Genomic DNA, 24,020 nt, shown 5'->3' on the forward strand with positions numbered 1-24,020 from the left:
AAACCCTTTTAACAGATCAAATATGCTTCGGACGAAATTTCAACTCCACCCCTAAAATCCCGCTATCAAACAGATAAAAAACTTTTCCTCTCTTGTCATCTTTCAGCAATTTTTTTCAGCATTCTGAAGGTTTAGGAAACCACGCCGTAAATCCCCTTAACTGGAAAGTTTAACCGGAAAAAAAAGAGAGAGAGACAAAAATGGGTTCCCGCCATAGTTGATTTTAAAAGTAGCCCAAACTCGCGTAAAAACGCTTGGGGGGATACCGCGAGATTTGCATGATGGAACGCTATAGCTAGCCAACTAAATAAATAAAATAGCCGACTAGAATTTCATCCCGCCAAAATCGCCCCGAGGTCGAATAACGCTGACTTATTGATCGCCTCTTTGGACGGTGGTTTGTTTAAGGTTTCGAGGGTGGTGGGAGTTGGCTTGGAAAACGCCGCCTTAATATTAAACAGCCCTTGTCAGGATTCGTGGGCCTTTGCGTTAGGGGAATTGTTGATAAAACGCCACGATTAGAAGCTGACTATTCCAAAGTTAGCTTGATTTTCTCCATACATAATAAAGGGGAAGTTCAGGATTACCTCATAGCACTTCGATCATTGATGCACAGGCTTTCAGGGCTATCGGGGTTAGTTTTGCCGGGTTTGATATGTGGTGGATAAATAGAGAGCTTTTTCAACACGGAAGTTGTTTGAGGATATCTAAACCACTTCGCCTAGATTCCCCTTCAATACCTCCCTCCCCATGGGCTTTTCCAATCTGATTTCGAGGGTGGTTTTTAATCGGAGTTTGTTGAATGCGGACACTTGTGTGTGTTAAATTACGTCAATTGAAGGTCCAAGGGTATGGTAAACGGAAGTTGGAGAATTTACTTGTGAAAGTTGGTTTAACAAAATGAAAATAGAGACAACAGAAAGTTAGGCAGTGGGGTCGTTGCAAGACTTCCTTACATCCCTCCAGGCTTCGAATTAAGGAATTTTTCCAAACTGGTACTCGAGAACCAGTTCCCCGTAATCTATGTACTGTATTGGAATTTTTAAAGTAGTTCTTGGGACCAGTGGGGCTCGAAATTTGAATTAAAAAGTGGTTCAACGAATTAATAAACTGCTTTTGGACTTATTTCGAAGCGAGGGGGAAACCACTAAGAAAATTTTGTACACCTGATTTCAGATTTCAAATGACTTCAATTGAACTATCAAAGACTTCATTCGACTTCAAAGACTTCACTAACTGTATTTGATTTCAGATGACTTCAATAAAATTTATAAAGACTTCAAGGGACTTCAATATAATTTATAAAGACTTCAAGTGACTTCAATACAATTTATAAAGACTTCAAGTGACTTCAATACAATTTATGAAGACTTCAAGTGACTTCAATACAATTTATGAAGACTTCAAGTGACTTCAATATAATTTAGAGACTTCAAGTGACTTCATTACATTTTATAGACTTCAAGTGACTTCAATAGAATTTGTAAAGACTTCTAGTGACTTCAACATAATTTAAAGACTTCTAGTGACTTCAACATAATTTAAAGACTTCAAGTGACTTCAATAGAATTTATAGACTAAAGCCGATTTCTATTTTTTTCTCAAGACTTCATTAAATTGTAATAATTAAAAAATATCTATGTACTTCGCTATTAAGTACTAAGGTGCAGAGCAACCGAAAGCAATTATCTATGCAGAATTATATCAAGAATTAATTTACTATAAGAATGCCTAAGTCACTAGATTTTACGCTTCTACTCTTACGCCGGTGTTAGTGGACAAGTAAGCCCCACCCCTTTCATGTCCCTCATTGCTCTGCGCTTTCCTATTGGATCCCGCGGGAATAGGTCATACAGACGCGATTGACGTATTCCGAATAGAGAAAGAAAACGTCTAGCAAAGTAAGCAGAAAATGGAGGCTGCCAGCGGTGCTGAAACGGTTAGGGAATGGTTTTTAATTGCCATTAACAAGTTAGTTAAAGGTTTTGAACCTAACTTAATGGATTTTGAATACTTGTCTCTACGTGAAAATCGTTCGTTCTATAATTGTTTCTAAATCGAATCAAGTGTACTATACTTATGATTTCGTGAGTTCCAAAAACCAAACCAAGGCTTAACGAGAAGGTAAAAGAGATAGATGGTGGAAACATAGAGTAAGATAAAATATTAAGTCCCGCCTTCTTTTCCAGCCTCCCCCCACCCATGAGGGGGGATTGTCGACTATCACGCGCGCACCGGACGCCTTTTTAGGCCTTCTTATAGTAAATTCCTTCTTGATTATATGGCGCAGATACAAGCCCGGATAGTATACTGATCCATTTGATCGTCGCTTATGTCTCAAGAATTCTGCGACGTTTCACGCGGGAAAATATGATCACGTGATCGGCCGCTATTTACGGAAAGAAGTTTTTGTCGTGGCATAGCTAACTCAATCACGCCAGTGAGCGCTTGGGCAGTAGTTTTTGCAAGGGGTCGGTCATTCATGAAATCCCGTACGCTACCCGCGAAATCCAACTTAAAAAATCTCATAAAAAATCCGAAATCAATAAAGAAATAACAAAACAGTAAAGAAATCACAAAATCAGTAGAGAAATCACAAAATCAGTAGAGAAATTACAAAATCAGTAAAGATACCACAAAATCAACAAAGAAATCACAAAATCAGTAACGAAATCGCGAAATCCATTACAAAATTCACGAAATCCAAACTCAAAAGAAATCACAAAATCCAACGAAATCAATTGAAATATCCCAAAATCTGCCGAAATCATGGAAAAAATCCGAGGAAATCACGGGAAAAATTGCAAAATCCGTTGGATTTTATCGAATTTTGAAATCAAACAAAATCCGACGAAATCATACGAAATCCGAAGAAATCAAATTGGATTTCGAAATCCCGTACACTTTTTCCAAAACGTCCGACCCCTCAGGTTTTTGAAACTGATTATCGTCTGATTCATACTCGAATTCATAGTTCAGAGAACTAGAAGACACAATTTTTAAATTGGCTGCTTGTATGCTGTATTTCGAAGGTTCCCAATTTAGTTAAATAGTAGTTTAAATTAAGCCAATTAAACTTCGCCACAAACAAAAATATATCGTTTTTACGAATATTCCTTGAAACGGAATGATTAGCAGCCGACAATAAGTCCAAAAACGAAAAATTTCTGGGGAAGAGTGTCTGGCACAAGAGTCTGGTAGCATTGCACCTCCGAAAACGGCCGAAAATTGAGGGATAGAGACCAGCCCCCCCCCTGTTTGACTGGAAAATTTATAGGACATTGTCCACTGTAGTGTGCAGAAATAGTATCACATCTCCATAGTCAAGCTATCAAAACTTCCAAAATTTTATTGGTCAAACTGTCCAGTGACCCCCTTAGTTTTTAACAAAACTATGGCACATTTTAAAATTCCAGTGTCCTGTACTTATTTCCGGCCCTGATCAAGACTATTGAAGATAAAATTTGAAGAAAAGGAAATTTCCACTTATGAAAGACGGAATTTCAATAGACTTCAAGGGATTTTTCTACCACTTCATTTGACTTCAAGAGATTTCCAACGGACTTCGTATGACTTCTGAGAGACTTCAAGAGATTTCCGAGAGACTTCAAGAGATTTCCGAGAGACTTCAAGAGATTTCCGAGAGACTTCAAGAGATTTCCGAGAGACTTCAAGAGATTTCCGAGAGACTTCAAGAGATTTCCGAGAGACTTCAAGAGATTTCCGAGAGACTTCAAGAGATTTCCGAGAGACTTCAAGAGATTTCCGAGAGACTTCAAGAGATTTCCGAGAGACTTCAAGAGATTTCCGAGAGACTTCAAGAGATTTCCGAGAGACTTCAAGAGATTTCCGAGAGACTTCAAGAGATTTCCGAGAGACTTCAAGAGATTTCCGAGAGACTTCAAGAGATTTCAAAGGGACTTCGTATGACTTCTCTTGACTTCAGAGAGACTTCAAGAGATTTCAAAGGGATTTCGTATGACTTCAAGAGACTTCCGAGAGACTTCGACTGACTTCAAGCGATTTCCAAGGACTTCGCATGACTTCAAGGGATTCTCTAGGGACTTCCTAAGATTTCCGAGATTTCAACTAAACTTTGCGATTTATAGAGACTTCAAAAACAATTTATGGACTTCAATTGTGATTTCAAAAATTTTGTACACCTGATTTCACAAGTGGTTTCCCCCTCGTTTCGAAGCATGCAACTCTAGAAATCTCTCTAGATTCTTTGTTCGACCAATCAGTGCTCTAATTTAATATTACGTTATGTAGTGAATTCAATCAATAGGAAGCGATTATGAGATATACTTACATCTTCTACAAATGACTTAGTTTTTTTTCTTTTCAAACTGCCAAAATTATTTTTGAACTTAATCTATCCGAAATCCATTTTCCAACCCAAAACTTTCATTAAAAGTAAAGCATAAATTTGTATAAAATGTTTTTACCCTACGCCCCTTTGCCCTTAGGTACAAAAATCATTAGAGCTCCCAAAACTTCGACCCTAAAACCTCAATACTTCCAATATATTTTTTTTCTATTAGCTTACACGTAAAAGATAAAAAAGAACCTCTCTAAATATCCCCTCCCTATAACCCAAACGGCGCTCATAGCATAAAAACTCTGTAACTAAGGAATAGGGGGAGTGGGGGAAGTCGATATATGCAAATTAGCCACGGCTAGATTATTACATATCTCAAATCTCTCGGGAACCTTCATTCAGAAAGTCTAGTATCTCCCTATAAAACTGAGGGGCTAATCACTAACACTTGTCAGTATACCTTTGCACCGGTTATAAGTTACCTGTAATAAAATTTGCACTGATAATACCTAGGGCTTTTAAAGATATTAAGTCTAGTGTACAGTCAAAGGTACAGCGTGTTCACTGATAACACTGAGTAATTTGCCCCTCGACAGAAACTGAAAAACCCTGGTTTAGATTTTTACCTCTCCGAGTGACGTATGTCACGGAGAGGTTCTAAATTCGACGTGTCTGTCTGTCTGTCTGTCTGTCTGTCTGTCTGTCTGTCTGTCTGTCTGTCTGTCCGTTGTTATACCCACGTGACCGCGTTCGCAGTTTGCAGATCGGAGCAAACGTGTATTCAATTTCCAGACCGCATTTACAGTCCCGGAAATTGTATTCCACTTACAGGCTATAACTCCATTGTCTGTCTAACAACTGTTCATTTGTCCACCCCACATGGACACCAGTCTGAACTTTCTAGCTTCTAAACACCACCATCTTCTAGTCTTTCGCCCATTCCACATGGACACCAGTCTGTACACCTGGCTTCTAACACCACTATCTTCTATTCTTTGTTTTTGTCCATCCCACATGGACACCAGTCTGTACACCTGGTTTCTAACACAACCATCTTCTGGTCTTTGTTTTTGTCCATCCCACATGGACACCAGTCTGTACACCTGGCTTCTAACACCACCAACATCCTTAAGGTTAAGACATACGCGGCGATCGGCTAGGGTTACGAGAAACGTCTAGCCTTCCAATGGAGGGGTCTTCCTCCAAGGTTCACGCAATTGCGATGTTCTTATCTACAGCCGCGATTCGAATCCCTTATATACTACCTATTTGAGTAAGTCGAAGCAACCGGCGTATGCTTCATTTCAAACGCCAATATTAGTCAAGTCTCTCTAGAATGTTTAATTGTTCTATATCAAAACGATGTAACGTTCAATAAGGCAAACAACTGACGAAGAAAATATTTAATATTAATTATATTTATTTTAATATTTAAGATAATCTTGTTTCTCATCTCAAAATTAATACGGAAAGAGTTAAAAAGCAGCTTATTTTTTTGTCTGTGTGTGTCCGTCCGTTGTTACACTAGTGCGTCGCGTTAGCAGTTAGCCTTGTGTTGATGTGTTAAGAAATCATACAGAACCTTAATATTCCCTTTTTACATAATATAAAGTGAATATGTGGAAGTATTTTTCGTAATTATGATGCATTTAGTAGTTTTGTAGCTTTAAAGCTCTGTTTCATTTTGATATTCCAAAGATTTTTTTTAATATTGTTATTTGAAATGGCTGTTTATATATTACTTAAGCTATACGACATCTGTATATAGAATAATCCTTGGTTTAGTGACTTCATGAAGAAACCTAAGACCTAGACTCCGGCGGGTAAAACAAGTATTATCCGCAATAGGCTTAGTGAAACAAAGTGTAAATTATTGAGGCCTGAAGTGAAGTAAACTTTTGGCTTTGATTTTCGTGTCTGAAATGAAGAGACATTAACGGTTCAGAGTGAGCCGAAAGTTAAATACACTCTTAAATAATCAGGTAAAGATTTTATAATAGAAGAAAAGATCATGGTGGCAATTAGATTAGTAAAAGGGCTAGTGGTAAACGAGTAGCTACAGACTTTTTATTCTCTTTACGGTGCGCTATGACTATTAGTGCGTCTGGGTATAATTTAGCTTTGGTGTTATTTAACGTTAACATTCGTGTTGGCAAACTAAGAATATTGTTGAGGTGAGACGAGACGATTGTGTTTACACTGAAAACCAGTTGTGAATGTAGCTACCAGAATATAGGGTAAACAGCTGAAGCGTAGACTTCATTTCCTGTTCTTTTCCCCATTGACTGATTTCCATGTGTCCAAGATTTATCCTTATTGGATGTAAAATGTCGTCTACTTTACTGTTTGCTATGTTTGGAATACTACTTCAATATTTCGTAAATTTTTACTTCAAAAAAGTGAAATAACTCCATATCTGGGTAAATAAGTTTGTAGTAGTAGACCTCTTGACTCGGAGAGGTAATATTTTGGTTTTCCCAACTTGTTTCATCTGTTTTAGGTGCACCCCTTTAATTGTAGCGTTGACTACTTCAATTGAAGACTTTGAAGTTAGGTAGAATTTCGAGTCTTATATTTTTTCCTTCTCTGTCGTGCGCCATGAATATACGGTCAACTGTTTCAGTCCATATTTTTCAGGGTCAGCAGTGAAATAACTCTACTAGCCGACCAAAAAGTTCAATATTAAAACGATTTATAATTTGAATATTTTTGTATATTTGATCATTCATGAAGATAGATGCATTTTTCGTGAAAATTTCGATGTTTTAATGGTTCAATCGAGGAGCAAGCTATCATGACGGTATCTTGCCGTCTTGTTTTAAATGTAATAACTCTCTGAATATTCAGATTGCATTAGGCTAAAGGTGAACAAAAGCTAGAAAGCCCTTGATACGCCGTAGCGAGCTATACCACCGTATCTGCAAAATTTTTCTGCCTTTCTAACCCTAAAATGGATTTTCTATTAAACCTTTTTTCCTCTCGTTTCTTTCAAGCTTTAACGACACCGTAAAAAAACGCTTTTGGGCATTCTATCCTTTTCTTAAAGATGCTATTTCCACCCCCCTTTTTTTTCAAGGATCCCGAGTCTCTAGAGGCTCTTTTGTTTTAGGCTTTAGATTCTAAAATGGAAGCTAAAATGTACGCTGTACCGTTGAACGTTTAACTTATATTGTAGTATATAATTTCCGGTTGATCGACTTTATCTTTATGGGGAGATTTTAAAAGCTTTATTCAAATTTGATTCTGAATTAGGTAGATTGCGAAAGGTTTTATTCTGATTTTAATTTTAATTATTTTTATGTCGGGAAAGTGGGAAACAGTTTAGTTTTTTTATTATTAATTTAACTATGTTTGATGGATCTTGTAGATACCCTCGCGTTAATCTACATCTGTTATACTGTATAATATAAGAAGGGGATAATAAAGAAGGATGACACTCTGTATCGCTTATGTGATTCGGTCTAGTAACCTTCTGCTTGCTCCAAATGTTCTGATGTTGGGAAGAATCATGTTACAATCACCCCGCTTACACTTCTCTCGAAGAGAAGTATTATAAACTTCTGATAATATTTACTTATTCCTTCTCATATTTTTAAATAAAAGTTTAAAAAGTTTATATACCTAACAGGGCTTAGACAATGTTTACACGTTATATTTCGGATAAACTCTAGCGTTGGAATTAAACCCCTCTCAGTAGAAACTATTCTAGGCACCCTTTTCCGCCTAAATTTTATACTTAAAAACCGGGTTATCTGTGTAAAAAAGATACTGAATTTAAAAAAGAGGATTTTTATATACACTCTGATATCGCCAGCAGAGTTTTATCTAGGGCTCCAATTTCGTTGCAAGAACCACGAAAAGGCGGGGTTTTGTTTATAGAGAGATTGGGTTGTTTGATCACCTTGGCTTAGTGACTGAGAGAGTGTCAAAGCCACCTTAATGGCTTCGCAATTAACTCTTCACATCCAATTAAAAAGTGGGAAGAGAAGGAAGGGAGTTAAGAACCGAAAAAGTATCCACTGAGATACTGGAGTATCCACTGAGAGGGATATATAAAACAATTAACGAATCATTGAAATTTGATACTGTTTTTAAGCTAAGATAAATAGTTGTATAAATTAATAACGCTCGTTAGAGTTTTTGCTTTTAAATTTAATTATGTTTTATAATACATTATATTTCGAAGGTTTTTCCGAGAGACAAATTTTTATTCTGAGTCAGGACTTTCGCAAAAGCAACTAAAATTGTCATATTTGTCATCATACATTTCTTGTTTGCGGACATTTTATGCCATCTTAAAGGAAATATTAAATTTACGAGTTTCAATAAATCACTTCTCACTTTAACATAACATGTTACAACAACTTATGTAAGCTTATAGTCACTGACTTTAAGCTCCCACTTGAATTACACTTTTTTTAAATCTTATGAGAGTTGGCTCATCAGCATTTACATTTCATCACGATCTTGATTAGAATAATCGCTAAACGATTATATTAAGCGAGAATAAGTCTTCTGATATTTTTTTTAGACGAGGTCAGACCCTAATCTTGACCTAGGATGTCCTCTACATGACAAAATACTAGAAGGAAAAAATGTACTAGCAATTTCTTTTAATGTTTTTATTCAAGGAAAGGCTTGAGCCCGCAGCTCGGATGTCGCCATTCAAACCCCATGCAGGCAGCTCGATATAGAGCAGCTCGCTTGCCAGTAGCTCGCCTCATCAGGACGGAGAAAAAAGTGTCCTGGAATGAAGCCAAGATATGAGCTGGGTCTATGTCCCCTATATGGGCTATCCCTGTCCTTCGAGCTGCTATGGGTCTTTACAAAGATCCCTTTTTAATTAAAACGTAAACGGGGAGATGCTTCAGCTACCACTCCCTTTTGTTTGTCTCCTCTCGATCGGAAAACGTGGTCGTCTCGGACGAAAATCATCCTCTAGACTTTAGTTACAGTATATTAAACCAAAGTTATTATTAACATCGCGTTAAATCGGTACCATTTTTGGCGTGTATCGATAATTAATTGTTACTTTATTTAATTTAGTTCTGGGTACATTCTTGGTGCCGATATTTGCTCCACCAAAATCCAAAAACCCCTGCTTTGTCTCCGTGTAACTTAATATACACTGGATTGCAGTTAAAAGCATGATATACCTAATTACGTTGTTATACGTATCCTTTATCCCTGCGTTTAACAGTATTGCACTTAATTCACTGAACTGGATATGCATATTCATTTTTTTAACTTATTTCTTGTTAAATTTTCGAAATCGGCTCAATTGTACTTAAAATAAATTTCATTAATTCATTAAAAACTGGTATTATCAAAAGTTCACAAATAAAAACAAAAAGTATACTTCGTTTACAGTTCCCTGTCTTTAGCTTAGAGAAGCAATCGACCCTCCTCTCAAGCTCTACACGGGCCAACCAATCAGAGAAGAGCTTTTTTAGGTGAAAGGTTTATGGTTGCGATCCAAACGTTAGTTCTTGGTACTAGAACTAGCGTCTGCTATTTTATGATCCGGTTCAGGCATGTTCCTTGTGCTGCGGTCGTAAAGGTAATAAAACGCAGGGGGGATCAACATTATTCTGAGAGGTAAAGGGGTTTCTCATATTACACGGCGCGAGGTAGCTTCAATGAAGCATACTTTTTGTTTGATACATGAACTTTAGGTATTATTTAGACAGATATGTTGTGGGGCAGCGATGAAGAGATCTTAAATATCTTAAATGAGGCATAAGCACATTTCCCGAGTCCTCTTTACTTTTCTGGTCTGCTTATTTTAGTCGTACGGGGTTAAATCAAGGCCATATTATTTTATGAAAACAAACTGCTTGTAAAATTTACGGGTTTATGACTGGAACTGGTGGTTCATTTATCTTTGCACCTACCAGGTGTTATTCTAAAAATCACCCTTCCATAAGCGAGAGTCTGCTGTTAAGAAAGTAACACCAGACAAGTATCGCTACCACAAAGGCGAAAACCTTTAAAATCTGTCTTTACTTTTCGTGAGATTACGTTGTATAAGTCGGGAATTTCGCGGCGTCGAACTTAAATCCCTGAGTGTTGCTACCAAGAGGTTAATTAAAAATTTAAATTCCAGCTAATTGAGAATTGAGAACTGTTTAATAACTCCATCTCCAATTCGAAGCCACTTTTAACGTCTGGGGATTTGAGCTGTGCGGGTAAAAACAATTTTTCTCACATTTTTCGTAATTGGATACAGCTTTCTTCCGAAATGGAGAATTTATAAAAACTCATTAATTATGAAAATTGAAACCGGCGGTGGTAAAAATGGTGTCGCGAGCTTTTTAAACCATTTTCCTATAATTCTTTAGCTTTTATTTCGTTTGTGAAGAAAGGCAGTTTTTTTCTTAAGCCTTTGTCGCGATTCTTTTTAAATTTATAATATCTCATTATTTAGCAAGGTTCTTTGTTGAAACCTCTCGGAGTTTTTATTCTTTGAATTTTATATTTTTATATTTTACATTTAGTTTGGTGGTTAGTCGTTAATTGCGCTTTCATATACTCGTTTTTTCTTGGTCAGAGCTGGGAGGCCATCGACCGGGACACGGCGACATTCACGCCGGACATAACACCCTTGATTTTGGCTGCTCACCGAGACAATTACGAAATCATCAAGATCTTGTTGGACCGGGGAGCGACATTGCCCTCGCCTCACGATGTCCGATGTGTTTGTCCCGATTGCGTCCAGTCCAAAGCCGAAGACAGTTTGCGCCACTCCCGTTCCCGTATCAACGCTTATCGGGCTTTGGCCTCTCCTTCCCTTATGGCCATTTCCAGCAAGGACCCCATCCTAACCGCTTTCGAACTCAGTTGGGAGCTGCGCCGTCTCAGTTTTGTCGAACACGAATTCAAATGCGAATATCTTGTGAGTGAACAAATAATTTTTTTCGTGATTAATTTTGTATTGTTTTAAAACGATGAAAAAGATTTAACCAACCCTTATAACAGGGTTACCATAACGTTTTGATACAAAAAGCCTACAGCGCAGGTGCCAAAGCAAGATGGAAAGTAGACTTTCCATCGAAATGGGCTAAATCAAGAACCAATTTAAGACTTGAGAACGTATGAATAATAATTTTAGGTTACCATAACTTTTGCACTGGATCGTCATCTTCTTGTGTAAGGGTACCAGAAACTGTAGGGCAAAAACCTCAAAGGCTATGTCTATATTCATAGAGGAAAACATTTCAGAAGGGTGTGTTGAAAAAATGTAAATGGGGAAAGGAGCCAAGGGATACCTCATCAACTCAGATTACTTTCAATGTACATGCCCGATTTGGTAATACGCGTGGGTACAAAAATGGGCAACGTAGGCCTATACATTTTCCAACTAAGAAATAAAATAGCGTACCTTTAAAGTGAAGTAAATGGCCTTTAACCGAATATATTTCTTACATCATTTCTCTTTTGCAAAACTCTTTGTAGCGATAATATCTGTACACACTAGCGAAGTAGCTAGCTCTAATGGGCGAAGCAGTACGGACCGGTACCAATTTATTCTTACAGAGCCCCTGAAAGTTTAGCCAAACTTCGTATTCAATGATATAGGGTAGATAGTGAAAATAGTCTGTATAAGCCGCTAAGAGATATGCCCCTAACCTATCCCATTCCCAAGCGTAGTTCCTAGACCGTGTCGACTTTTAGAGAGGGTACGATTTTTATTAGACTTTTAGATGGAGTGTATATATAATATATATACGTATGGACTATATAGCTTTAGCCTTTGCCTGTTTTAGCCTCTTTCAACGACCAAGGCCCGAGTTATTCTATTAGGACTTACGCAACAAAGAGTGAAAGGGAATTCTGTATGGCACTCTATATCTTTTGGCCCCCTTCACTATATAAGAATGATGTTTGTGGAATTTTCTTCTTGGTTTTGGGGAATTTCCTTGGCTATAAAATGTTTGTTGGAGAATGGGATATACATTCACCCTATGCCTCTATTCTCCGCAACCGGAATAATTTAATTTTCCATGGAATTGGGCTGTAACAGGAGCTTCGCAGTTCTTTAGTGTATGACGTAGTACCATCCTTGAAACCTTCAAGTTACTTAAGTTTTTAAGAGAGCTTGGCGATTTTCCGCTTTATTATTGTCCGTTTCACTCGAATTAACGCATGAGGCTCTTTGTCGAAATGGTTAAGGGTTCCTCGAGATATCACTCTTTGTTACTGCCTTTTCCATGTTTTACTATGGAATTAAAACAGAGCTCTTTGTCGAAATGGTTAAGGATTCGGAACTGTTATTAAGAATCGGGATATTCTTTTTCAGGATTTACGTCGGCAATGTCAAAATTTTGCCACGGCTTTACTGGATCACACGCGCAGCTCTTACGAACTCGAGGTACTTTTAAACTACGATCCCACGGGTCCCGCCTTCGAACACGGCGATAGAATGCACCTTAGTAGGTTAAAATTGGCCATCAAGTACAAACAGAAAAAGGTAAAAGGCATTTCAAGTTTTATTTCTGTAGTTTTATGCTAAAAGTACGTGTCTCTTTATCGATTAGTTTTGCGCCCACTCCAATGTCCAGCAATTGTTAGCGTCCATCTGGTACGAGGGTCTTCCGGGTTTCCGACGTAAAAACATATTTCTACAGATGGCGCATATTTTCCGAATCGGTCTTCTCTTTCCCGTCTACTCCTTGTCCTACATCATGGCCCCTCACTCTCATTACGGTCGCATTCTACGTCGCCCATTCATCAAGTTCATTTGTCATTCAGCCTCCTACGTCATCTTCCTGTGTAAGTTCTTTTGATTTTTTTTCTTATATAAACAGAACGGAAAATATTTAATATAAATTGAATGAAAAAATATTTATATATTTCTTCATGAAATATTCAAGGCTTCAAAGTTTTGAGGCTTTGAGATTTTTTTCCGTCTGTTTACAGTCTGATTATTCACAATTTTAATGATAAGTTTAATTTCAATTAATATGTTCGAAGTTTTAATTAAGAATGAGAAAAATATCGTAAATTAGTTTACATTTTGGTCCATACTGTAATTCGCCCCTGTAGGGTATCTTTGCCCTGAGCATTAACGTATTGCGGGTTGAACATTTCTACAGGCGCCCGTAGGAAATACATAGGCAAACAAACCCCTATAAGAGGGCTTCACATCTCATACATATATTTATTAAAGTAAAATTCCTTATTGACTAATAATCAACACCCAGTGCAAACCACTTCACCTAAGAATCTGAAATTTTGCAAGGACGTTACTGTTTAGTACAAGGCTGGTCCTATCTAAGAAATATTTGTAAAATATGTGGCCATTTTGAAAAATGGCGTACATAAATGTAAAAAACGTTTTTTTTTCAAAAGAACATTCGCACTTTTCACGCAATTTCCATAATATTTAGTATATTGATTTGTACTATCTTGTACATGACTAAATAGCTGGTTGGAGGAAGCTCAAAGAAATTATGAAAGAAACAAAGTATATATTTTAATGGCTGAGTTGTTTCTATTAATTATTTATTTTTTTAAGCAACGCCTGCCCCGGGGAAAGTATATCTCATCTCAGACACTAGATCTCGAGGAAATTAAAGTAATAAAGAAATCCACCAGCTTCCCATTGGAGCCATTCGATCCCTTCGGATTTTTTTATTAAAAAATTCTAAAGTTTTTTTTATTTCTATTGAAACCCTAGCGAGGTTTTTGTTCCGAATTCTGTTTTTTTTTCTTTCTTTTTTTTTTACTTTATCATTCGCCTTATCTTTGTCTTCTTTTACTGACCATCCTTTCTGTTTCCGATATATAAAAACTCCCAGCCAATAAGCTTCCAGAATATTTCGTAACAGTAAAAAGTTTTAGAGAAAATCAATGATTTTAATGGAAGTTTTTTCTTGCGCTTTTAGACTATCGGTATTGGAAAATTTGACGTTTAAAGTTTAGCAATATTTTTTTTTTGGTTAGGCTTAGAGTCATAATTAACTGACAGACGAAAGAGATATGCGTGGTAAATTTTATTCATTATTCAGAATATTTTTCAATTTATTCAAGAAGTAAGTAGCGTCTATACTTGTAGTAAAACAGCTTAAATTGTCCTTAAACGAAGAAAAACTATTTAAAAATTCCTTAAAAGAAGTATAATAGTTAAACATGTGCTTGATGGAAATAAAGCGGATAAAATTGTCCTTATAGCAAGTAGTAAAACAGTTAAAATGGTCACTAAAGGAAGCATTAAGAGGTTGATAAAATCATCTGCTATAGGAAAAACACCAAATCAAGTTTATGGTTTTAAACTACCTTTTACTACATGAGATGATTGACTCTCAGTAATGAACTTCTAACGCAATCTTTTCAATTTAAAAATACTCGATTTTTATCCGAAGTTAGTAATTACAAATCACTGTTTGATTCCTTCCTGTTTTTGACAAATTTTTAGGGATTGAAATAGTGAGAGCCCTTTTCAGTTTCTTTTTTTTTTTTCAATTTGGTTTCTATACCTCGTATTGGTTAAATTTCTTTTCTTCATTTTTCTATCGAAAAACCTGTATTGAGATTACATATCTTCATTTTCTTACATACTTGGCAGCTTTTATTGTTGTGTGGAAATCTGAGTTCGTTTGCCCCATTATCGATTATTTAGGAGAATAAATAAAAAATAATAAAATTCGCAGTAAGCCAACCATCTCTTTCGTCTGTCGAATAAGATTTTGAAAAATATAAGGTGTTGTGTAGGGCATTTACCTTTCCATATTCTTCTCAAAATGCCTTCTAGAAATACAAACACCATAACTAAATTTAGATATAATTTAGAAAACATTTGGAAAATGCAAAATCTACAAAGTGGTGTTTGTTTTAGAAACCTATTTGTGTGTTTACATATCATTATAGCATAAATTCGTAAGATATCTTCCATAAGCTTGTCATGAAGTGACGTAATTGAAACGTCATAGATTCTCGTAAAGCAACGCCTTTTAGGGCGCTGTCAAAGGCTTAGTACAGACTAAATAGGAAGATGGACTGCAATTTAACAGATTGTAGTCAATTCTCACGTCGTTCTCGAACTGGCTCTCAGTTGCGTCATACTTATGGACCATGTCTTATAAACTTATGATTATAGTAGTGATATCATTTTGCCTATTTTACTTGAGACGGTGGACTCTAAATATTCGAAAATTCATGTTTAATAATATAAAGAAAGATACCTCAGCACCTTTATATGATTTTTCAAGCGACAACTTCTTTGGTATTTTTTGACCATGGTTTTCTTTATTGTGGTGAGATAGGTACTTTATTGAACTATCCCGATAAAGAAATAAAAATATATTCAGGAATTTTTCTTATCTCCATTTTACAATACCCTAGCTTCATTCATTTCTTTTATTAGTGAAATGCAAATTTCGTATTGAGAACGAATATCTTAACATACGCCAAAGATTTTAGAGGAGTTTTTTTCGCGATTTTAATACGTAAAGTTTACCATTATCACAAAAATTTCCCAATCATCCCCACACAACTTTTTGGGGGAAAAAAGAGTAAAAATATTTCGTTATTGGATTGTGTATGGTTTCCATTCTCTCTAAATATCGATTTATTGGGAAAGTTTCTGAGTTTGGGTTTGTTTAAATGATGGAGTTTACAAAATTAGGTCGTACTAAAACCTTCTTTTTCTAATATTTGTAAAATATTCGTAACCAAATGAATCGGTTTATTAAGATGTAAGTTAAGGAAAGTGTAGATAAAAAATAGTGAATAGGGCAAAATATTCATAATACATTCATTTTTAAAGCATAAATAAATATTTGTTTCTCTATAATATTGGTAAGTTCATAAGATATGTTCCATAAGTTTGTCACTGGTTACTGAGAGCTTTTCATGAAGTGACGTAAGTGAATAGTCCAAGTTTCTCGTAAAGCGACACCTGGTGAGGTGCTGTCAAAGGTTTAGAACAGACTAAATTGGAAGATGGACTGCAAAACCGCGTGTAGTCAATTCTCGCTTGTCGTTCTCAAACTAGCTCTAGCTGTAAGTCTCTAGCATTACGAACTATAGGTAGTGTCATGCTTATGGAACACATCTTATAAACTTATGGTAAAATGGAACCAAGTCAGTCAGTCAGAGAATTCTCAAACTCAAAACAGTATTACTCTTTTTCTCTTTCCATGCACGAGTCCCCATATTTTTAGACTGATTCGGCCCCGGTAGGGAAAGAAAGATGAACTTTTGAAAGACAATTTATCTGTAAAAAAAAAGCAACCCTTCTTGGTTTCATCTTTCTTGAATAGAATCTTCCAGGAAGTAATGGCCTCAAAACTATCTCCCTCGTGAATCAAAGCTCGATAAATTTCCACGATTTTGGCTGGGGGGGGGGGGTACCATGACATTTTTTAGGGGTCATGAAGGGTCATATCAGAACCTTGTCGCTCGATACGGATGGCCGAATGAGATATGATTCGGTCAAATATGTACAGAGAACTTGAAGATATTATATCACTTCCTCTGAACCGTGCTTTAGTTAAGTTAGGTGAAATGGTCTACATATTGAAATTCCAGAATTAGAAAAAGGGGAGGTGTTGATCAGGCTAGCCAATAGTTAAACAAGAGTGTTGATGGCGAATTTCATTAGTTCATCCATAAGTTTATAAGATATGTTCCATAAATTTGACGATGTTTATACTTCGTAGTGCTAGAGAGTTACTGAGAGCTAGTTCGAGAACGACATGATAATTGAAAACACTCGGTTTAGCAGTCCTACTTCCTATTCAGTCTGTACTAGACAGCGGTTCACCTGACGTCGCTTTACGAGAATCTATGACGTTTCATCTACGTCACTTCATGACAAGCTCTCAACAACTTATAGAACATATCATATGAACTTATGATTCATCATAGAAGAGCATCCAGATAAGAGTTATTTGACCTGGGTTTAAGATTATTTCGTATAACTTATATCGTACAGACAGGGTTATGGAAATGTAGTAATGGATGTTGATAGTTTTCTCATGTTCCGCATACCACTGGGATGTTATCTTATCGGTTATTTAAGAGAACGGGGAGCACTGACCTCGAGTCAAACTTGGGAAAACAATTACCAATGCAATATTCGAGCAATCTCGTGCTTTATATTGAAAAGGTCCTTCGATAACAAATTGATTCGTTGTGAATTTTGGAAGGATCTGTGGGTTTGCGGGGTTTGTCGATCCCTTTAGAGATTACTTAACGGTATATCGATCCAGCGTTAGGAATCTAAAGTTAGTTAGGATATTCGGTAATTATTTTCTAATGGTTTCCAATAGCTATGTTATAATTTTCAGGGAATTTGTCATGAAATTGGCAAAATTCCCTAAAGTTTTGATTGATATACGTTTATCTGATACAAGGAGTATTCATTTATTTGTATTTGAAGATAAACATAAACATTGAGAAAGATTGTTTTCGGCATGCATCATTTTCCTAAATATTATTAATAAATCGCCGTTTCAACATCCAGAGCCCTTAGTGATAAAGTACAAGTAATATCGAATTAACCTTGTACCAGTCTTTAATTACATTACACACACCTAATTTCCCTGCGTTTAAACGTTATACTAACAACGCGAAACCAATTATTAGAAGTACATTAACCTCTATAAAAAAGGTTCATGGAAGCCTCCCATAACCTGTGCGGCAGTTTGACATCTAAAAGTTACGGCCAAATTATATGCCTTTAAAAGGTAAATATTTAACAAGCCAAATGTTTATCCTCGTCGTCAAGATTCCCTTTACCTTTATGAAGACGGAAGAAGATTAACTCAAAATTCTTAAATATATTCCATCAAAGTAGTCAACGCCAAAACCGTAATAGCTATTAATGTAAATCGGTTTTATCTACTTCTGTTTATAAGTTATACCGGAGTTGAGTGTCAAGTAGGTTGCGAGCGTGACCTCGAATGCTCCAGGGTTGCGTTGCGGGGCGTCGGTTTTGATAATTTTTCTAAGAGTGCAATGAGGACTCGCTTACTCTATTGGGTGTATAACGGCTGTTCAGTTTCTGCCGCAGTTCTCTTGATTCTGGCGTCCCAGAGGATTGAAACAGTCATCGTCGATTGGTTCGGCACCGAGGAAATGAAGCTCAAGATGAAAAGCGACAACACGACCAAGAGGGCGGCAGCTCCCTCCATCGTCGAGTGGATGATCCTCGCCTGGGTTGCAGGTGAGACTCCTCTTACATTCCATTTACACTCCATATCCATTCTCTCCTTGCTTTTCATTAATTGCGTTAGACCCACTAGAGTGTTCTCTCTCTACCACAATGTATATCCTCAGGGCTGGAATTTGGCGTTGCCTTGAAATTCTTAGAAGAAATCATTTCCAGCTCTGAGAGTATTGTACAAGTCAATTAGACGAAAACATATGGTGGTCTAGTCCTTTCCTCCACCTCTTCCCATTAAAGAGTCTAGTCAAGAAAAACGAGCCCAATAACGCTTCGACCGTTTTCTTTGTAAATGTTTTCCTTTTTAAAACTCGCAGGTTATATATGGGTCGAGATTAAGCAACTCTGGGAAGTCGGCCTAACCGAATATGTCAACGACATGTGGAATATCATCGATTTCATCACCAACTCTCTTTACGTCGCCACAGTCGCCCTTCGTATCGTCGCTTACTTCCAGGTCAGTCTTTTAAGGACCTCAAACTCTTTACCAGTAAAACAGTCACGACTCTATAGACCTATATGTCAACGCCCATAAAGACTGTTTTTAAACCCAATGGTAGTTTCCACTTAGTCGGTTTATCACACTTTTCTTTATCGAATTCAGTCCCAATGGATGGTGTAGGAGGGTTATAGCCCCGGTTGATTTAAACGTGACACGAGGTTATTCAGTACAAATAGGATGTAATTTATCAAAAATAGAGTTTCCTGGTAAACGATATTTTACTAACTCTTAAATTGAAGTGTTTTGGGCCATGAAAAATTTTTGCTGTAGGTTAGGTTAAATACTTTATGAAATTTGTAACAATGCTAATACACTTTTATGTATAATTCCTGTTTGCAAAGCATGGAAACAACGAAAAAGTTTTCTATAGTAAAATAAAGAAAGGGAAATTTCAGATTCAAGGAAGTATTGAGTTACAACTTCTAACCATGAAACTTCTGACAAAGAGGAAGTGTTTAGGCCCATAGTTCTTTTTGGGGTCAAACTGTCCCGCGAGTAAAGGTCGTCGGACGTGTCATTCGATTTCTGTTAATACGATTTAGTCGATTATAGTAGGGTACGAGAAAAACGTTCGGAGATGGTGCCGTGGTATTGTTTAGTTATAAGGAAGAGTAAAGGGTTGAAACGAGGTCGTGAACCCGTGGGTGGTGTCGCGATCTTTCTCGGACGCTTGGCTTGGCTCGGGGCTTCCTTCTCCATCTTCGTCACTCGTTCTCGATCTTTTTTGGCAGGAAATGGGAAGAGATAGGGGTAGCTGAAGGCCCCGAAGCTGCCGCGTTTAAGGATGGCTATATAGTTTGGTGTGTTTCATCTCCGGCACGCGTCATTTCCGAAAGTTTCATCCTCTCCTTTTCTTTCTCTTTTCAGCAGGCACGCTGATCTTGGCGTATTTAATATATACTTTGACTCCTCACGTTTCCTATCTTTTCTCTGTCATATCTTATTGTGTTTTATTATTTTTCTTTTTTGGTAGACCCATAGGCATGATGAGTTTTGATATACTAACGATAACATAACGGGTTATCTTAGTATAACTTTATTAGTCTAACCAAAGTAGATTAAACCGGAGGTTATGAGATGAAAGGCTAATGATGCCACCATTTAAACGTCAAATACTGTTTATTTATTTTTTACATAGATGAATGATTTACTTCTACATTAGAGGTTATTATACTTCACCAAACCATCCTAAAGCGTTTTGTTTGTTTTTTTTATATCTCTCAAGGTACAAAAAGAAATTAGTCAGAAAACCGGAACAGCCAATCTGCCTCGTGAAAACTGGGACGCTTGGGACCCCATACTGATCGCTGAGGGCCTTTTCGCCACCGCAAACATTTTTAGGTACTTACATTTACTCTTTTTTAGCGTAAAACCTAGGGCATTAACCTCTTGAACCTTTTGCGTTTCGTAGTTCATTGAAACTAGTGTACATATTTTCGGTGAATCCTCATCTGGGACCTCTTCAGATCAGCCTGGGGCGGATGGTTATCGACATTGTCAAATTCTTTTTCGTCTACACATTGGTCCTCTTCGCCTTCGCCTGCGGCATGAATCAGCTGCTGTGGTATTACGCCGACTTGGAACGAAATGTGTGTTTTCTCACACATCCTAACGGCACATCGCCGCGAAACGACAGCACTGGTGCTTGCCTCTCATGGAGACGCTTCTCAAAGTAATTATCATTTAAATGTTTCTATAACGTAAGCCATACGTTCGTAAGTTATGTTCCATTTTATTCAGAATAATATAATAGAGTATGCAAATTCGAGACATCATTGTTTACAAAAGCTGAATATTTTACGGTAGACTAGTTTAAACATTAAAAACGTCAAAATTCTTTTTTTTTTATATAAAAACAAAGACCTAGGGTCCAAAGTTTTCTTAAGACTTTTTATTCATTTCTTTAAATTTTTATGGAAATATCTTTTGAAATCCTCGAGCCGCGCGAAACCGATTTTCAATAAACTTTAGTATACACTGTATGAAAGACTTAAAAGCCCAGAGAAACCTTGAAAAAAATATCATCCCCCAAACCTTGGATCATTTTTCATGGTAGAATAGATATATTATAAAAGCTCGGCCAGCCACAGTTTTATTTTATTTTTTTTCTTTTACCAAATTCGATCCACCGCTATAATCTTATTGGTTTTAAAAGTTTTGATAAATAAATCAACTTAACCCCAAAACTTCTCTATATAAACCTAAAAACAAAAGGAGGTAAAACGGTAAATCTTTTCAGTACACCTCTATGTTGTCCTTCTCTAGAGTATCGTAAATATTAAAATATATATATATATATTTATATATATATATATATAAAATGCCGAAAAATAAATAAAAATGTCTTACAGAAACGTCCTATGATTTATATTCGAAACGTTTTGCTTTTTTTCTACCCCTTTTTCTGTTAAATCTAGTTTCTCGTAAAAATCCAATATTTTTAAGCGTCTTTCCTGCTTGTGCAAGAACTTGCGCTTTTGCCAATGTTGTTAGTACCTGAAGGCGTTGAATGTCTTTCTTTCGAGGTCATCCTTTAATTTTCTGAAAATCCAAAGATTTATCAGAAAAAAAAAGAGATGAAACTTTTTTGTACAAAAATTCGCTCTATCCTTATAACTAGATTCCACTCTTGGAAGGGGTAAATGTTACCTTGGAAAAAGTTATTTTTATTTTTTGTTAAAAGGTGAGAGGAGAGCAACATTTTAGACTTGGCCATCGTGTCCAAGCAATATATTTTATTTACACAATTTTCTAACGGCGGTGAAAAATTTACTTTCAAACGGGAAAAAGTTCATTTTAAAATTGTCAAATCGTTGACAGCTTCGAGTTGACGTTATTTTTCCGGTAACAACTTCAGAAAGTTTTTTATGTTTCTATTTGAAGTATTTTTCCACCGTCTCGTCAGGAGAATTTTGAATTTATCTATGTACAGATATAAACGGCTACAACTTTAATTTCCGTTTGCGAGAAATTCGTTTCGAAATGTTTTAAATTCATTAATTTAATTTTTTATACGTATTATTTTTTTAGTCTTTTCGAGTCTTCGCAAACATTGTTTTGGGCCAGCTTCGGACTGATCGACTTGGACAATTTCGAGCTGGCAGGCATTCAAAGTTACACCCGTTTCTGGGGGATGCTTATGTTCGGCTCGTATTGCGTCATCAATGTCGTCGTTCTGCTCAACCTCCTAATAGCCATGATGAACCATTCCTATCAAATGATTTCCGTAAGTACAAACATGTTTTGATTAAATTATTAAAACCATGATGATATATTTACCATATAGGACTGTTGGGTATATTATTTTCGAAAAAAAAAATAACCATTGAAGTGCCATAGCGTGCTCTTTGCTTTTTTCCAATGTTAGAACAAACATTTCCAGACTAATTCTTACACTACAAAGTATGCAAGGATGGTTCCAGTCTAAATATAAGTACAATTAGCGTAAATTAATTCTTACTCTAACTTGTCTGTCAGTTTGACAAATTTTATACGATATCCCGTGGAAAACGGCTACAGTTTAATTCAGAATATTTAATGAGAAAATTTTAAATCCATGTTATTGACGATTAATCCTGATACGCGGCTACCATACTTCTGGAAACTTTAAGAAAATATCGAAGTATTAGCCTCTAAGGCTTTGGCGTACACCTTGCACGGAACAACATTTAAATTTATTAACATAGTTCATTTCGTGCTTGGCTAAGTTTGCGAAACTACTTACTTCTTGGGTAAACTACGTAAAATCATTTATTTTGCTTATAGGATCTATATAGCTATAGGACGTATCCGACGGGCGAAATCCCTTCTAACCCTTAAGAGATGACCTCAATCCTGAGTTATAGGAAATTACCCCCATGATGGAGGGAGGTCCGCGAGCGAACATTTTAAATTTAACATTTTTACGCCTAATAGAATTCCCACGCCCTGAATAATTTACCCCCGTGAAGATTAAGCCTTACCCGGTTAACCGAGTCGTTTAAAATCTCGTTGAATCCTTAATTACTAGAGTGGGCTCGAGATAAAGTCCATCCCTGCCAACCACGCGTCGACTTAACCCTTAACGGAGATGGACGATTCACTAGCTCGTGAACCCATAGTATTGTAGAGGTACGATTGAGAAATTTCCATGGGATTTTCCTAAGCGCACCTTGGAGTCCCAAAAATAAAAATAACAATTAGTATGTCTCCGAAAATGGCTCTTTTAGCTCCCAAAATGTGTAGTTTTGAAGTTTGACAAGCAATTGGTGTACAAAAGTATGCCAAGGAATTGTACAATGGGAGCGCTAGCGTATAAATTTGAAAATATGGTAAGCCCTGTTTTAAAGTTTGAAATTTCGTCCGCTTTAATGACAAGTGATTAAAGAACACGGTTGATCGGTCGTGAGTAAGGTATAATGTAAAAATCTTCAGGGTTTTCTTCATTCTACCTCAATGGTTATCCTAAAATCAGCATCATAGTTGTAGATGCGGGTCCCTCTTCAACATTATTTGTTCATGGTACATGCGGGGTTCCATTGGCAGAGTTTTCTTCCAGCCATCAAGATGGGCTTCCCTGCAGAGTTGAAAGAGTGGTAGCAATCGAAGGGGGTCCCTCGCAGCCATTGGCCTCTACACATCGATTTGGGAGGCGATAATCTCCCGATGCAGCGGCGAGCCCAGAGATTAAACTTTTGGAGATGAATGCCATGTAGGAAAGAGCTAGGGATGGGTGGCTTCAGTTCGATCTCCTTTTTTCCACTCGAGCGCGTTTCTCTCTCTTCCGACATTGATGGATAGATGGGGATTCAATCCTCCTCCTTCGCCTACACTTTTTCTAACTTATATACTATTTTTTTTCTTTTGAAACGGGGGAAGGAAAAGGGTTTCCGGAAATGAGCGCCTCAAAAACGGAAGTTGCTTCTCCTTCTTCAAAGGCTTTACCCTTTCCTTAATATCATTTTTTATTTTTTAAAATCATTTTTTTTACGAACAAGGATTTGAAATGGATATGAAATGACCGCGCGTTATGGATGAGGAATGTAGTA

General features: G+C 36.8%; 2 protein-coding genes across 4 annotated transcripts in view; both read left to right on the forward strand.

Moving 5' to 3' along the window:
• Positions 1 to 24,020, forward strand: part of LOC149623583 (transient receptor potential-gamma protein-like) — a 59,301-nt gene that overhangs the window by 25,928 nt on the left and 9,353 nt on the right. Inside the window, exons 4-11 of the mRNA XM_089852608.1 lie at positions 10,872 to 11,216; positions 12,621 to 12,791; positions 12,859 to 13,093; positions 18,339 to 18,491; positions 18,809 to 18,948; positions 20,219 to 20,334; positions 20,405 to 20,665; positions 22,024 to 22,219. Of these exons, the coding sequence (XP_089708734.1) occupies positions 10,872 to 11,216; positions 12,621 to 12,791; positions 12,859 to 13,093; positions 18,339 to 18,491; positions 18,809 to 18,948; positions 20,219 to 20,334; positions 20,405 to 20,665; positions 22,024 to 22,219 (1,617 nt within the window). The remainder of the gene's footprint in view (positions 1 to 10,871; positions 11,217 to 12,620; positions 12,792 to 12,858; positions 13,094 to 18,338; positions 18,492 to 18,808; positions 18,949 to 20,218; positions 20,335 to 20,404; positions 20,666 to 22,023; positions 22,220 to 24,020) is intronic.
• Positions 1,137 to 4,182, forward strand: LOC149623584 (uncharacterized). Of its 3 annotated transcripts, none has more exons than XM_089852605.1 (2): positions 1,137 to 2,124; positions 2,190 to 4,182. In XM_089852605.1, the coding sequence occupies exon 2, from the start codon at positions 3,570 to 3,572 to the stop codon at positions 4,011 to 4,013; it is 444 nt and encodes a 147-aa protein (XP_089708731.1). In that variant the 5' UTR covers positions 1,137 to 2,124; positions 2,190 to 3,569; the 3' UTR covers positions 4,014 to 4,182. The 3 variants fall into 3 exon arrangements, with proteins under 3 accessions (XP_089708731.1, XP_089708732.1, XP_089708733.1); XM_089852606.1 differs by having other exon boundaries at positions 1,137 to 1,664; positions 2,343 to 4,182; XM_089852607.1 differs by having other exon boundaries at positions 1,137 to 1,619; positions 2,343 to 4,182.

This window comes from Phalangium opilio, unplaced genomic scaffold (assembly GCF_054372755.1).
Source record: "Phalangium opilio isolate 3A_F unplaced genomic scaffold, DU_Popi_V2 ptg000113l_1, whole genome shotgun sequence".
NCBI lineage: Eukaryota > Metazoa > Arthropoda > Arachnida > Opiliones > Phalangiidae > Phalangium > Phalangium opilio.